The sequence below is a fragment of the Cebus imitator genome, unplaced genomic scaffold, assembly GCF_001604975.1.
Source record: "Cebus imitator isolate Cc_AM_T3 unplaced genomic scaffold, Cebus_imitator-1.0 Scaffold782, whole genome shotgun sequence".
NCBI classification, from domain to species: domain Eukaryota; kingdom Metazoa; phylum Chordata; class Mammalia; order Primates; family Cebidae; genus Cebus; species Cebus imitator.
The window spans coordinates 377,675-394,440 of record NW_016108097.1 but is presented as its reverse complement, the minus strand read 5'-3'; the positions used below and the strand labels follow the sequence as shown (position 1 = coordinate 394,440).

Here is a 16,766-nt window from a genome sequence, read left to right as displayed (position 1 = left end):
GGGTGTTGAACAATGAGAACACATGGACACAGGGAGGGGAGCACTACACACTGGGGTCAGTTGGGGGGAAATAGGGGAGGGATGGTTGGGGGTGGGGAGCTGGGGGGAGACAGCAAGGGGATAGATGCCAGATGTAGGTGATGGGGAGGAAGGCAGCAAATCACACTGCCAGGTGTGTACCTATGCAACAATCTTGCATGTTCTTTACATGTACCCCAAAACCTAAAATGCAATAAAATAAATAAATTGGGAAGAAAAAAAAAAGAAATAAAAATGCAATAAAATTTTTTTAAAAAATCCTTTCTGCTAATTGGATTTTTTTTTCTTTTTACAGCTACAGGAGTTTTAGCCAATTCAGATGCCTTGTTCCCCAGAATTTGGAATATTCCTTTGGATTTGACCAAGTCAGGAAGAGATGGTCATACTTCATGGGAGAAAAGTGAAACAACAAAACCCCAAACATAAACAAAGAAAACAGATAGGCAAAAGAAACAACTGCACGATTCACATGATTACCGAGTGTTCTAATGGTAAGGAGAAATTAAATCAGCTGGTTGGTAATCTTCACTTTTAGTCATTAAGGAACATTTTTAAGATAAAACTCTAATTCAGCTACCTACCTGGAAATAATGCTCAGGCTGATGATCACTCTCTACCATCTTTGAGAAGTAGGAAAAAGCTCACACTCACCTTCCTTGTCAGAAGCGAGCTGAAACTCAAGAAAGGAGGTGCCCGCTCTCCATCATTATGGAAGCAAGAAAACTTGCCTTTTGAGTTGGAAGTGAGTAACCCTTCAGAAAAGAAATTGTACAGGAAAATCAACCTTAGATCTCAACCAAATTTTGGGAGATCAGGGACTCTCTAGAGGGGAGAAGCTCCCCAGCCTCCACAAATTATCCTATTGGTTTGAACAATGAAGATAGCCCAGGTTAATATTAAGCAATATTGAGATCTATCAAAGGTCAGGGCCACCTTTGTAATGTTTTTCTCTTCCTTTTAAAGTCTTTATTGGTATAAAATCTATTTTGTCAGAAACTAGGATTGCAACACCTGCTTTTTTCCGTTTTCCATTTGCTTAAGTGATTTTTCTCCATTCTTTTATATTGAGCCTATGTGTGGCACTGCATGTGTGATGGGTCTCTTAAAGACAGGATACACGAACGGGTCATGGTTCTTTATCCAGCTTGCCCTTCTGTGTCTTTCAATTGGAGCATTAGCCCATTTACATTTAAGGTTAGTAATGATATATGTGGATTTGATCCATGCTGTTGGCTGGTTATTTTGCAGACTTGTGTATGTGGTTGGTTTTTAGCATCACTGGTCTGTGTACTTCAGTGAGTTTTTGTAGTGGCTGGTGATGGTTTTTTCTTTCCACGGTGCTTCTTTCAGGAGCTCTTGTAAGGCAGGTCTGGCGGTAATGAATTCCCTCAGGATTTGCTTCTCTGAAAAGGATCTTATTTCTCCTTCATTTATGAAGCTTAGCTTGACTACACATAAAACTCTGGGTTGAAATTTTAAGAAGTTGAATATTGAGCCTCACAATCTCTTCTGGCTTGCAGGGTTCCAGCTGAGCTGTCCACTGTTAGTCTGATGGGTTTCCCTTTGGAGGTAACCTCACCTTTCTCCCTAGCTGACTTTAACATTTTTTCTTTCATTTTTGACCTCGGAGAATCTAATGATTATGTGTCTTGGAGATGATCTTCTCATGGCATATCTGACTGAGATTCTCTGGATTTCCTGAATTTGAATGTTGGCTTGTCTGGCTGGCTTGGGGATATTCTAATGATATTCTGAAATATGTTTTCCAAGTTGGTTCCATTCTCATCTCTTTCTGGTATATGAATCAGTCATAGATTTGATCTCTTTACATAATCCCATATTTCTCAGAGGTTTCGTTTATTTCTTTTCATTCTTTTTCCCCCATTCTTGTCTGCATGTTTTATTTCTGAAAGCCAGTTTTCAACTTTTGAGATTCTCTCCTTGCTTAGTTTATTCTGCTAGGTGGTCTTGCACATGAGATGGGGCTGGTCTGACCTCAGCACTCCTTAGTCTGCTTGCCTCTCCCAGGGCCCCAGCCTGGCCCACCTGCTTACAGGGCACTCTCAGGAGCCCACACACACTACAAGAATTTTCATAATACAATCACACCCAATCACCATGTGACTGCATTATGAAAATTCTTGTAGTGTGCTTTTCAGCTCTATCAGGTCAGCTATGTTCTTTATACTGGCTCTTTTGTCTGTTACCTCCTGCAATGTTTTACAATAATGTTTAGCTTCCTTGCATTGGATTACAATGTACTTCTTTCACTCAGTGAACTTTGTTTCTACCCATATTCTGAATTCTACTTGTATCATTTCAGACATCTCAGCCTCAGCCCAGTTCTGAACACTTGCTAGAGAGTGCAATCATTTGGAGGAAATAAGGTACACTGCATTTTTGAGTCTTCAGTGTTCTTGCACAGATTCTTTCTTATCTTTATGGGCTTATCAACCTTCAACCTTTGAGGATGCTGACCTTTAGACAGGGTATTTTTATTTTATTGTATTTCATGACCCTGACGGTTTGATTGTGGTGTAAGGTGTATTCAGCTTTGTTTCTGGAAGATTTTACAGGACTGACGTTCAGCTCCCAATTCCTAGACCATGTGCTTTAACTCTGAGGAACTTGTATTTGGCCCCAACTTTGTTCTCTGGCTCCTCCAGGTTTGGAGTCCACTGTACTGAGGGACCAAAGTGCTGCAGCTGCAGCAGAGTGCCTGTAACCCCGCGGGTGTTCACCCAGTGGTGAAGGCAAGACAGCTAAGATGAGGGCCAGGGAGCCCCTATTGTGTGCTGTTGTACTGGAGCTCTATTGGTTTGGGGTGGGGTGCTGGCCAGCACAGGCCTCAGTGCCTTCTGTGAGTCCGCCAAGCAACAGTGGTTGCTCAGGGTGTAAGAGGGTCCCTTTTTCTCTGTACAGCATTAGCTTAAGGGCAAGGTGCTGGAGGAGGTGGAGATTTTTTGTCCTGTGCCTGCCATGGCTCCATCTTCAATAGCAGTTGGCATGGGTTGGGGTGTGTGTTGCACTCCTCTGTGCTGGTAGGGCAAATATAGCAAAGTCTTGTATGAAGAAAGTCCCGTGTAAACACACACCAACAAAGTAATGTAGGAGGTTTCCATATAAAGAGCTGCAGTATGGACAGGCAATGTGCAAACTGGTATGTGCCTGTGGGGGTCACCTTGCTACAGCTCTACACTGGTCAGGCATGGTCCACTTGCACAGAAGCTATGGTGTAAGCAGGTGTGGCCAGGCTGGGGCCCTGGGAGAGGCAAGCAGACTAAGGAGTGCTGAGGTCAGACCAGCCCCATCTCATGTGCAAGACTGCCCAGCATAGATCAGGTCTGAGAGGAAAACTCTCTCTAAAGTGAAACCCCAGCACAGCACAGCTGCTCTACAAAGACATGGCCAGACTCCTTCTTAAAATAAGACCCCTTTTTTAAGAAGGAAACTCTCAGACCTGATCTATGCTGGACAATCTTGCACATGAGATGTGGCCACTCTGACCTCAGCACTCCTAAAGTGCTGGGGTAAAGTGATTCATAAGAGCAAGCTTAGAGAGACAGCTGTCCCTGCCCTCTGGGCTCCACATCAGCTGGACTACTCCTCCACCACTTTCCTTGTTTCCTGTGGGCTCTACCCCAGAGAGATGTGCGTTAGCGATTACTTAGTGCAATCAGCCCAGGATGAAGCGTCTGTGCTGTGGGCTCAGGCCAGGGTTCCCTGATGATGATGTGTATGGTACCCATGGGAGATGGAATGGTTTGCTCCTTGTCAACTTCAGCTTCTTGGAGGTACCAATATGGTACTTAGAGTCTTTGCTCCCTTGATATTCTGAGAATAGCAAGGACAGTTCCACTTCAGAGTCAGTGGCAGAGAGGATTTCAGTTGCTCCTGGAAGCTCTGTCCAGGGAATTGCTGAGTTGCTACTGGCTTAATGGCTCCAGTGGAATGTTGGCTGGAGATCCAGGCTGGGAGAACCTGCCCATCAAGGAGATATGGAAACCAGCACCCAAGTAACAGTCTGGCCACTTTTCCGTAGGGCTGCTGTGGTATGCTGGGGTCCACTACAGTCCCTACTTGCCTCGGAGTTTCCAATACCTAAGGATATCACTTTTGCCTTTGCAAAAAGGCAAAGATGATAGCCTGCCCCTTCCTCTGGGAGCTCTGTACCACCGAGGTACAAACTTGTTGCCAATCTAGACACACCTATAGGAGGTGGCTGGAGGCAAGTTGAGAAGTCATGCTTAGACAAAAGGAACAAGAACAGGGTCTTGCTTAAAAAAGAACTCTGGCCACATTTTTGCAGAGCAGCTATGCTGTTCTAGGGTTCACTTCAGCCCCTGGTTGCCTCAGGCACTCTGAAGCCCTAAGGCTGAAATGGCTGAGTCTCGCAAACAGCAAATATGACAATCTGGTCCTCCCCCTGGGAGTTCTGACCCAGGGAAGCCTGAAACCTCTTTCAGCCAGAGAACAGCAGTGAAGGTGGCTGGAGACACTGATTGAAAGGTTCCACCCAGTTATGAGAAATGTGGTCAGGGAATGACTTTAAAAAGACTCTGGCCATGTTTTTGTAGGGTGGCTTTGCTGTGCTGGGGTACCACTTCCACCCCTGGTCAGCTTGGGCTCTCCAAAGCCTGCAGGCCAGAACAGCTGGTTGCCCAAACTCAAAGGTGATGGGCTCCCTCTCCCCTCTGTGAGCTCTGACCCAGGAGGGGGCTCAAATCTCTGCTGACAGAGGAACACTGGTGGAGGTAGCTGCAGGTCCCATTTGGGAAGTCCCGTCCAGTGAGGAGGAACAGGATCAGGGGCCTGCCTTCAGAAGCAGTCTGGTCATGATTTGTTAAAGCAGCTGTGCTGTGCTGTGGGATCTCTTCTGTCCCTAGTCAGTTTGTGCTTTCCAAAGTCTGCGGGCTGGAATGGATGAGTCACCCAAACAAAAAAGACGGAGGCCTGCCCGATCTTTTCTCTCAGAGTTTACCTTGTATGATGGAGCTTAATTTTTAGGCTGTTAATTTTACTGTCAGCATTAGAGAGTTGTTCAGAAAGAATCTCACTGTTATCTTTTAGGTTAGACACATGAGAATTGATTGTCTCCTGTAAATAAACCCGTTCATGTCTTGTTCTCTGGAAAGAGGTCTCTTTCTGCTACCTGACTTTGGTCACCATCATGTAGGGCAGTAGCTAGTCTACCATGAGATGACTGAATTTCCGTTTCCAGCCTTTTCTTCTGATGTTTTTCATTCTTCATCTCAGAACTGAGCATTTTATTCTCAGTTGTCAAAATGATAAGCTGTTCGTTGTACTGAAATGCTACTTTCGCTAATGCTTCCTCAGTCAATTTTATAGCATTTAGAAGACTATCATTCTTTTCTTTCTCCCTTTCAATGTCTTCAAAATATTTCTTTTCCTTTAGCTGGTTCTGATGTTTTGTTGTGTCCAGTTCCAGTCTTAGCATGGCAAGTTCTTCTTGCAATATGCGATTTTCATGCAAGAGATCTTCGTCTTTCTTTTGGCTAAGAGAAATCTAAGCAAACAAAGGGAACTTTTAGTTAGCACTCAATAGAATGACATAATTTGTTCTGAAATTAAAGAGTAACCTGTATATTTGTATAATGAAAGAATTCCCATAGAGGATATTTAACTGGAAAAAACATTGGACAAAACTTCAAACCTAACAGAATGTGAATTCCCAAAAGTTTAAATATTTATTTCAAGATCATAGAAAATAAATCACTAGAGAATTTTTAAGAATCTCAAAATCGTAAAAGCCTTTCTCTGAGTTGTAAAAATCCCAGAGGCATAAAATATAAGATTAACACATTTGACTATATATTTTAAATTGTGTTTACACTCTGATAAGTGGATAGAAGCAATTTCTCAAAGTTCTTTAAGTTCCTTTCTCTGAAGAATGTTTTATCAATATTCTAATTTTCTAATGTTTGTATAGTCAGGCATAAGAATTACATTTTTTCATCCCTGTTAAATCTAAGCATTGTACACATCTGCACCTAAACACTGCACTTCTACATACAACACTAAACTCAACTAAAATAACAATACTTAAAAGGAAAGGTTTAAAAATATGCAAGATGCAGCATTTTCCCCAGGTCTTCTGATGCTACTTATAGTGATCCTCCACAAAATCATAGTTATTTCTATGGTATAAATATATAAATATAAAAGAAGTCTTTCATTTCAAAATATGAACAGTAAATATGTTAAAACTTATAGAGCTTTTCTTAGAACTCATGAGATTATTTGCCATTGCAATAACTTTTATTTCCTCTTTATAATGTTTAAAACAATAATTAGTGTTAAATAGAGGAAAATATACTAAACTATTTCTCTGGGAACAAAATACTTATCAATAAATTGTCACTAAATGTGTATTATGGCACATCACTGTTTCCAAAGCTCTTTGCATTGAAATGAGAAACCACTTGGAGTAAACTGTTACTCTCCTCAAAAGTAAGGATAGTGACATCCACCATATGGCCTCTGAACCAGCTATACATTTTCTACTTTCTTATCAGTGAAAATAATAAACTGACATTTCCATTACTATTTTAAGAAGATGAAATAAGGTCCAAAAACTAGAAAATCTGTTGTTAAATGTAAAACTTATTTTTGATAGTAAAAGTAACTTCAATTCTTATGAAAAATATCAAATGTTTCTCCTTTGGATAGAGGACATTGTGAATGTCACCACTAGACTGCTGCAGGTGAATGGAGTTGAATTAAGAACATGGCTTTATCCTATATATACATATATAGATACATGATAAAGGATATATACATATATATGTATGATTTAAAAATCCTTTATACTTTCCAAAATACATAGAGCTGGGGTTTCAAATATACACATATAAAAATATTTGAAAATGACTAAAGAAAATATCTCAGAATTAATTTTCTTTTCAGCCACTTCTATCTGCTTTTGATTATCAGTCAGAATCTCAGCTAGTAATATTCTACCATTCTGTTCTTCAGAAAGTTGCTTCTGGTTATCATTTTGTTCCTGCACAACCTAGAGATACAGTACATTTTTGGTTTAATAGGACTGAAAAAGAAAGTCTAAAAGAGCAGAACCTCTTTTATAAAACTGTTAAAAGAAAGTAGCCTCTTAAAAAACAAAAACTTTTAACCCTCAAGAATCATTCAAATTTTAATTGCATACATTACAGTCAAATTTCTCTAAGAGGAGAAACAGTTCTTACCTACAGAAAGATACAGTATTGCATAATAAAATTTCTGTCAAAATATTTAACACATTTCATTACAGTTTCAAAGCTGTTTAGCCTGTATTTTAACATCAAAATCCATAAATGAGCATGTATGTCAGTGATAGTTACTCAACTTATTTTCCATTTCTTCACTCTGAAAACACAGACTGAGCATCACAGACTGAAATGCCAAGGTTTACAAATACTGTAACTATAAATGTCATAGCACATTTTAAAAATTAGATAACACTTCTGGTGTGTTTTACATCTAAATAACATACCACATTAAATCAAAGGAACATTATAAGTAATATTGATGAAATATAAAATTGAAAATATAAAGTTTTTATCAGAAATTAATTTACCTGATCTGAATTCTTTCTTATTGTCCTCAATTCCATGGCTTGTGTTTGCAGAGTCTGTCTGTGTTGTCGGTTCATTTCAACTTCTTTTTCATATTCCTCTTGTTTGCTTTTTAACTCCTCTCTACCTTTTTTGTACAACATATCTGCATTCCTTTTCTTCTCTTCTTCTTGTTTTAAGGTCAATCTACAGTTAAATACAGTTATATTAAAAGTTGTTTTGTTAGAAAATAAAAAAGTTTATTTTGTGATCTAGCTCTTCCTGTATAGGTTTATTATTCAAATAAAATTTCTGTGTTTTTGACTATTTTTTTCTTTCTAGTTTTCATGCTTTTAATTTATTCCTTCACTCTCTCCCAAGGGATAAATACTTGAAACGTAAAGAGGAAAAAAAAACTCACCAATCTTGCTAATTGGTGAGTTTTTGTTATTAGTAACTCCGATAAACGTTATGGAAAAGGATATTAGAAATTATTCAGTAAAGTTACAAGTTGAAAATTACCTCTTTTTCACACAGTCATAGGAACTTCTCAATTAGGACAGATCATTTCAAATTAACTAATTAAAAAGAACACACTATTTACAAATAAACAAGTTTATAAATTCACTAGAAGAAATTTTAATTTTCATGAAATACTGCAAGTATCCCTAAAATGATTTACAGGGCAAGATGTCACCATCAGATGTCTTTAACACAATGTATATCTGCAGATTAATCCAAGACAAAGCAAAAGGGTCTCACATCTGTTAACCCAGCTGTCCCCAACCATGTTGGCACCAGGCATTGGTTCTGTGGAGGATAATTTTTCCATGGATCTGAGGTAGAGGGATGTTTCCAAAATGATTCAAGAACACTGCATTTATTGTGTACTTTACTTCTATTATTATTAATTATAATATACAATGAAATAATTATATAACTCACCATAATGTAGAATCAGTGGGAGCCATGAACTTGTTTTCCTGCAACTACATGGTCCCACCTGGGGTTGATGGGAGACAGTGACAGATCATCAGGCATTAGATTCTCATAAGGAGTGCACAACCTAGATCCCCTGCATGAGCAGCTTACAGCAGGGTAAAGTTACACTCCTAGGGCAATCTAATGCCACCACTGATCTGACAGGAGGAAGAGCTCAGGCAATAATGCAAGGGAAGAGAAGTGGCTGTAAACACTAACAAGCCTTTATTTCTCACCTGCCACTGACCTCCTGCTGTGTGGTCCAGTTCCTAACAGGCCAGGGATTGGTACTGGTCCATGGCCTGGGGATTGAGAGGCCCTGTGTTAACCCATACTATTTATATTTATTTTCTGGAAACAGTTTCCACTTACATTCTTGATACCTATCTACTTTATGAACAACTCAGAAATTCCTTTTGGAACAAGACATGCTCTAATATTTAAACAATGAAGAACAACATGTATTTTAATGTAGAACACAATTAATGTTAACTGGTATGNATCATTAATCACTTCCCATTTTACTTTTTATTTAATGAATACTAAGAATAAAACTGGGAATTCCTAGGCAAAGCAACTGGGCAAGAGAAATAAAAAGCACCCAAACTGGAAAAGAGGAAGTGAAACTATCTCTTCCCCAATGATATTGTCTAATACCTAGAAAACCATAAAAATTCCTACTAAACACTCCTAGATATATTTTTTTAGATGGAGTTTCCCTGTTGTTGCCCAGCCTAGATTGCAATGGTGTGATCTCGGCTCACTGCAACCTCCACCTCCTGGATTCAAGCAATTCTCCTGCCTCAGCCTCACTAGTAGCTGGAATTACAGGCACTCACCACCACACACAACTAATTTTGTATTTTTAGTAGAGACGGGGTTTCTCCATGTTGGTCAGGATGGTCTTCAACTCCTGACATCAGGTGATCCACCTGCCTCAGCCTCCCAAAGTTCTGGGATTACAGGCGTGAGCCATCATGCCTGGCCAACACCTCTAGGTTTGATAAATGAATTCAGTAAAGTCTCAGAAGTTACAAAATAAATGAATATCAATCAGTATCACCACTATACACCAACTACAACAAAGCTGAGAGTCATTTCAAGAACCCAATCCCTTTTACAATGGCTGCAAAAGTGTAAAATGCCTAGGAATATACTTAATGAGGGAGGTGAGTGACCTATATAAGGATAACTGGAAAACACCACTGAAGAAATAATAGATGACACAAATGAAAATACATCCCCTGTTGATGGACTGAAAGAACGGATATTTTAAAAATGACTAGAGTGCCCAAAGCAGTCTACAGATTCCATACAATTCCTAACAAAATACCAAGGTCATTCTTCATAGAATCATTTTAAAATGCTGACATTTATGTAGAGCCACGAAAGAGCCTGAATAACAACAGACATACCAAGCAAGAGGAACAAATATGTTGGCATCACATTACTCGACTTCAAATCATACTCTAAGTCTACAGTAACAAAAACGGCATGATACTGGTATAATAATAGTACACAGATCAATGGAATAGAATACTCAAGTCAGAAATAAAGCCACTTACAAGCAAATGGTCTTTGAGAAAGGATACACATTGTTCAACACCCGCCTATGAGTGAGAACATGTGGTGTTTGATTTTCTGCTCTTCTGCCAGTTTGCTGAGAATGATGGTTTCCAGGTTCATCCATGTCCCTACAAAGGACATGAACTCATCGTTTTTGATGGCTGCATAGTATTCCATGGTGTATATGTGCCACTTTTTCCCTATCCAGTCTACCATCTATGGGCATTTGGGTTGGTTCCAGGTGTTTGCTATTGTAAACAGTGCTGCAATGAATATGCGTGTGCATATGTCCTTATACTAGAACGATTTATAATCCTTTGGATATATACCCAGTAATGGGATTGCTGGGTCAAATGGAATTTCTATTTCTAGGTCCACACTGGGGTCTGTTTGGGGGAAATGGGGGAGGGACATTGGGGGTGGGGAGTTGGGGAGAGATAGCATGGGGAGAAATGCCAGATATAGGTGAAGGGGAGGAAGGCAGCAAATCACACTGCCATGTGTGTACCTATGCAACAATCTTGCATGTTCTTCACATGTACCCCAAAACCTAAAATGCAATTAAAAGAAAAAGAGAGAAAGGACACACAAAAATATGCTAGAGAAAGTACATGTTATTCAATAAATGGTGCTGAAAAAAAAAGATAGCCACATGTAAATGAATGAAACTGGATCTCTATCTCTAACCATATACAAAAATCAATTCAAGACAGATTAAAGGCCTAAACCTAAGACCTGAAAACACTGGCCTAGTCAAATAATTTATGGGGAAGACCCTAAAAGCAAATGCAACAAAATGAAAGTAAATAAGTAAGACCTAATTAAACTGAAAAGCTTCAGCACAGCAAAAGAAATGATCATCAGAGTAAACCAACAACCTATGGAATGAGAAAAAATATTTGCAAACTATGAATCTAACAGAGGACTAATATCCATAATCTACAAGAAACTCAAACCAATCAGCAGGAAAAACACAAATAATTCCATTAGAAAGTGGGCACATGACATGAATAGACATTTCTCAAAAGAAGATGTACAAATGGTGAACAAGCATTTAAAAACATGCTAAACATCACTTATGAGGGAAATGTAAAATGAAACAACAATGAGACATCACCTCATTGTAGCCAAACTGGCCATTATTAAAAATCAAAAAACAATAGATATTGGTGTGGCTGTGGCAAAAACAGAACAGTTATACACTGCTGGTAGGAATCCAAATTAGTACAAAATCTATGGAAAAGAGTACAGAGATTTCTCAAAGAACTAATAAAGGTACATCCTACCATTCTATCCAGCATTCTCATTTCTGGTTATCTACCCAAAATAAAATAAATTATTATATCAAAAAAACACCTGCATACATATGTTTACTGCAGCACAATTCACAATATGCAAAGATATGGAATCAAACAGTATCCATCAACTGGTGTCTAGAATAAAGAAAATGTGATACCTATACATATATGTATGTGTGTGTGTGTGTGTGTATACACACCCATACCACAGAATATTACTCAGCCATAAAGAAGAAGAATATAATGTTTTTTGCAGATACCTGGATAGTTAGAGGCCGTTATTCTAAGTAAAGTAACCCTGGAATGAAACAACAAATACCACATGCTCTCTTTTACAAGTGGGAGCTGTGATATGGGAATGTAAAGGCAAACAGAGTGGTGTAATGACATCAGAAACTCAGAAGAAGGAAGAATAGAAGAAAGATGAGCAATAAAAACTACCTATTGGGTGATGGGTACACTAAAATCCCAGGCTTCACCACTATACAATTCATCCACGCAAACATCCAGATTTCACCACTATACAATTCATCCATGTAACTTGTACCCCTAAAGCTGCTGAAATAAAAATAAATAAATTTAAACACAGAGTAAAAAGAAAAAAATTGTATAAAGTTTTTTTAAAGTATTCTGATTTGAGACAAATGGCCATTTCATGCTCTGTTGGTTGAACTGTAAATTAATACAAATATTATTTTTTAATTTTAATTTTTAATTTCTGGAGTACATGTGCAGAATGTGCAGGTTTGTTTCATAGGTAAACGTGCGCTATGGTGCTTTGCTGCATCTATCAATCCATCACCTAGGTATTAACCCCAGCATGTGTTAAATACAAATATTCCTGAGGACAATTTAGAAATATTGATCCAAGGCCTTTTTTAAAAAGTTTCCATATTTTAAATAAAAAAATTATATATTGAAAACTTTATTTAAAGTAATAATTCAAAATGTAGAAAATAATTTATAGAAAAGATGTTCTGGGCTGGGTGTAATGGCTCATGCCTTTAATCCCAATGCTTTGGAAGGCTCAGGCAGGACAATTGTTGGAGGTCAGGAGTTGGAGATCATCCTGGGCAACATAGTGAGACCTTGTCTTGATGAAGTTTAAAAAGTTAGCCAGGCATGCCAGTGTGTACCTATACTTCTAGCTACTTAAAAAACTGAGGCGAGATGATCCCTTGAGCCCAAAAGTTCAAAGCTGTAGTGAGCTATGATTGCACCACTGCACTCTAGCCTCAGTGACAGAGCAAAACCCTGTCTAATAATAACGTCTAATAATAGTGTCTAATAATGATAATGGTAATAATGATAACAATAATAAAAGATGTTCCTTGCAGCATTAATTCTAACACAAAAGAATTTAAAACTCCACATTCAATTTGTTAAATTATGAGATTTCTGTATGGCGGACTTCTATATACCCATTAAAATCATAAAATAAAAGAATATGCAATTATTATAAGAGTCATAATGAAGAATTTGTTATATTATTTCCAAGATTTTCATACTCCACAAGACCAAGACATTTTCTCCCGTTAAGCCCCAGAAAGTCAGCAATCAGAACAATTCTCACTTTTATCTTTGGTGTAAAATAAAAAGTTAAAATATTTTTTTAAACTAGAATACTGTATCATACCTCAAAGTGGAGAGTTCTTGCTCAAATTCACCTTTTTGATGCTGTAACTGTAATTTTGTTTCCTTTGCTTCAGATAGCTCCTTCTCTAGTACATCAATCATATTTTCCATTTGTTCAATTTCTACTGTAAGTTGTTCCCAGTGGTTATTTTGAAGTTCTAGTAAGTGTTCATCGGAAAGAACTGCATCCTGGATTTTTGACAGGCTAGCAAAATCTGCATTGGTGAAAACAAGGTAGAAATAAAACATATGAGTACTTTTTGGATATAAAGTCCTGTGCATTTTAACATTCACCCATCCATACACCAAACAAATGTGCACTGATTTCCTACCATGTGGAAGACATTATACTGAGCTCTGCAGATAAAACAATAGCTCTGCTCTTGTTTAGTTTTAAGTGTACTGAAGAACAAGGGCAATAAAAGTGAAATTACAAATTCACATAGATGCTGCAAGAAAACAGTTCTACTGTCACACAGAATTTGATATATACTGGGCTCAGGAAGATTTCCCTGGAAAAGAGATGGCTACGCTGAGTAATGAACGACGAGAAGGAAGCAGGTAAGTAAAAGATGCAGAAAAACATTCCAGCAAGTCTACGGAATGTGCTGAAGCTCTGCTGCAGTTCTGCTTCTGGCCACAATGGAGCAGCAGATACTGATTTACCTTCTTGTCTGAAACAAAGACAAAACAGACAAAATACATACTACAATGATTTTCAAGAACATGGACTTTAGGTAATGAAGACAATGATCCCTGTAAGACAGGAAACAAATGAAGTAAGCCTTACAAACACCCCAGCTCCCTAACTTGACAAAGTTTCCAGGCCATGATACCAGGAGAAAAAAAAGCTGAGGTAGAGTCCACCAGATTCCTTGACTTGGCACAATGAAGCTGAGAGTCTCAAAAAACCAAGGTAGACAGAAATCACAAAACAGAACACTGGAAAGATGACAACAGTACAGGAAAAGAACAATGGAGATCTGCAAAAATATCCCCTTGGGTATTTATCTAACAGAGTAATGAACACTACATGTGTGCTAGGAAACTACTTGAGACCAGGGGAATATTTCCTAAAAAATTAGAAGAAATAGTGCCTGTTGCTCACAATATACCAGGAAGAGTGTCCATTCCTATAACTGACACCAGAAAAATTTCACAAAGCAAAGAATAATGTTATCAGAAACACTTTACCTCAGGAGTGGAAAGTTAGACCAAATCATAATGCAAGATCAGAAAAATCAGGTTGTTTATAAGCAAGTCAACTGTGTCCACAAATAAATTTCAAGTAGAGGCATGGAAGGTATTTTTTGAAAGCAAACTGCACTAGTAGGAATTCAAATTAAAATGTTAGGACTAGGTCAGTTATGGTAGCTCTTACCTGTAATCCCAGCACTTTGGAAGGCTGAGGCAGGCAAATCACTTGAGGTCAGGAGTCCAAGACCAGCCTGACCAACACGATGAAACCCCCTCTCTAATAAAAATACAAAGAAATTAGCTGGGCATCATGGTAGACACCTGTAACCCCAGCTTCTCAGGAGGCTGAGACAGGAGCATTGCTTGAACCCGGGAGGCAGAAGTTGGAGTGAGTGGTGATGGATCTACTGCACTCCAACCTGGGCAACAGAGTGAAACTGGTCTCAAAAAAAAAGTCAGGACTGAAAACAATGCTGAGTGGAAGTAAATATAGACTAGATATCACAAAGAAGATTCAAAAATTTGAGATATCAGAGAACTATGAGAAAACTTTAAGCAATAATATATAAATCCCCAAAGAGAAAGGTAGAAAGACAAAACATAAAGATAAAATGGCCAGAAACTTTCTAAGCTTAATGAAAACTATAATCTCATGAATCTGGCTAGGAGAGAGGAAATGAAAGTATACTACTCTAGGAGAGTCGATCCAAGATGGCCGCTTAGGAACAGCTCAGGATTGCAGCTCCCAGTGAAAGCGCAGAGGGCGAGTGGATGCTGCATTTTTATTGCCCACAGACTAGGAAATTCCCAGGCAGAGGAGCTCCACGGGTAACCAGCACGACTGTTTCGGCCAGCGTGGCTGAGTCGGCCAGCGCCACTGCTTTGCCCCAGGCGGCTGCTTTGTCAGCACCCTGGTGCAGTGGTTTCCATACAAAATACACTGGCCCGGGTGCCCTTTTGGCTCGCGATTGGAGCCTCAGGAAGTCGCCCATTCATCTGTTTAAAAACGGGACTGAACAGGGAAACAGGACAGTACGTTCCACGGCAAAAAAAGCGCCACGAATCTCAGTGCCGCTGTTTAAGCCAGCGCAGTGAGTCGCCATGTGGGAAAACATACAGATCACGGTGCCTCTTCAACAGGCGACTGGAACACCAACTTAAAAAATAAAAAGACTCTGAGGCAGGGAGCCAGGTGATCAGGCTCGGCTGGTCGCACACCCACAAAAGAACAGCAATCAGAAACTCTCTGTATTGAGAGTTTCAGAGCAAGCACAGCTGAACCCAGAACGGTCCAGCTCTGTGGGGGAGGGGCGTCTGCCATTACCGAGGCACTCCAAAACTACGAAGGTAGTGAGCCAATGCTGAGGCAGCCTGCCGTTGCCAAGGCAACCCACCATTGCTGAGGAAGCCCGCCATTGCCAAGGCAACCCGCCACTACAGAGAGACTCCGCCTTAATGGAGGCGGGCCACCATTGCTGAGGCAGTTCTGACTACACCCATATAAACAGGAATGCAGGGAAGTTGACTGGGCAGCTGGGCGGACCCCACAGCAGCTCAGCAAAGCCTCTACAGGCAGACAGTGATGAGGCTGCCCCCTTGCTGGGCAGGGCAGCTCTGAAGGAAAAAAAAGAAGGCAGCAGCATAATGGAAACTCATAAATAAAGCCCTAACCCTGGGACAGAGCACCTGGGAACAAAAAGCGGTTTATGAGTTCTGCTGCAGCAGACCTAAATGTACCTGCCCAGCAGCTCTGAATGAACAACGGAGCTCATAGCTCAGCATTTGAGCTCCTATAAAGAACAGACTGTCTCCTCAAGCAGCTCCCTGACCTCTGTATATCCAAAGAGCCACCTAATACAGAAGAGATCAGACTGACACTTGGCGGGTATCCTCCTGGGACAAAGATAGCAGAAGAAGAAATTGGTAACAACCCTTACTGTTCTGCAGCTGCTGCAGGTGATCCCCAGGCAAGCAGGGCCTGGAATAGACCTCAGCAGATGTAAGCAGAGGGGCCAGACCGTCAGAAGGAAAATTAAGAAACAGAAATAACCTCATCATCAACAAACAGAACGTCCACTCAGAGACCCAATCTGAAAGCAAGCAACTACAAAGATGACAGGTAGACAGATCCATAAAGATGGGAAGAAACCAGCAAAAAAAGGATGAAAACACCCGAAACCAGAACACCTCTCCTCCTACAAGGGATCACAACTCCTCACCAGCAAGGGAACAAGGTTGGAGGGAGAACGAGTGTGATGAAATCACAGAACCAGACTTCAGAAGGTGGGTAGTAAGAAACTACTGTGAACTAAAAAAACATGTTCTAACCCAATGCAAAGAAACTAAGAACGTTGAAAAAAGATTTGACAAAATGCTAACGAGGATGGACAAAATAGAAAGGAATATAAGTGAATTGATGGAGCTGAAAAACGCAACACGAGAACTTTGTTAAGCATGTACAAGTGTCAAAGGCCAAATT

The 16,766-nt window shown here is 39.6% G+C and overlaps 1 protein-coding gene across 1 annotated transcript in view; it reads right to left on the bottom strand.

Annotated features, from left to right (window-relative positions):
• LOC108297234 (POTE ankyrin domain family member A-like) overlaps window positions 1-16,766 on the bottom strand; it is a 65,148-nt gene that overhangs the window by 4,506 nt on the left and 43,876 nt on the right. The window contains exons 12-14 of the mRNA XM_037735350.1: window positions 13,092-13,305; window positions 7,634-7,817; window positions 5,192-5,566 (exon numbers count right to left, since the gene is read on the bottom strand). Coding sequence (XP_037591278.1) covers window positions 5,192-5,566; window positions 7,634-7,817; window positions 13,092-13,305 — 773 coding nt within the window. The remainder of the gene's footprint in view (window positions 1-5,191; window positions 5,567-7,633; window positions 7,818-13,091; window positions 13,306-16,766) is intronic.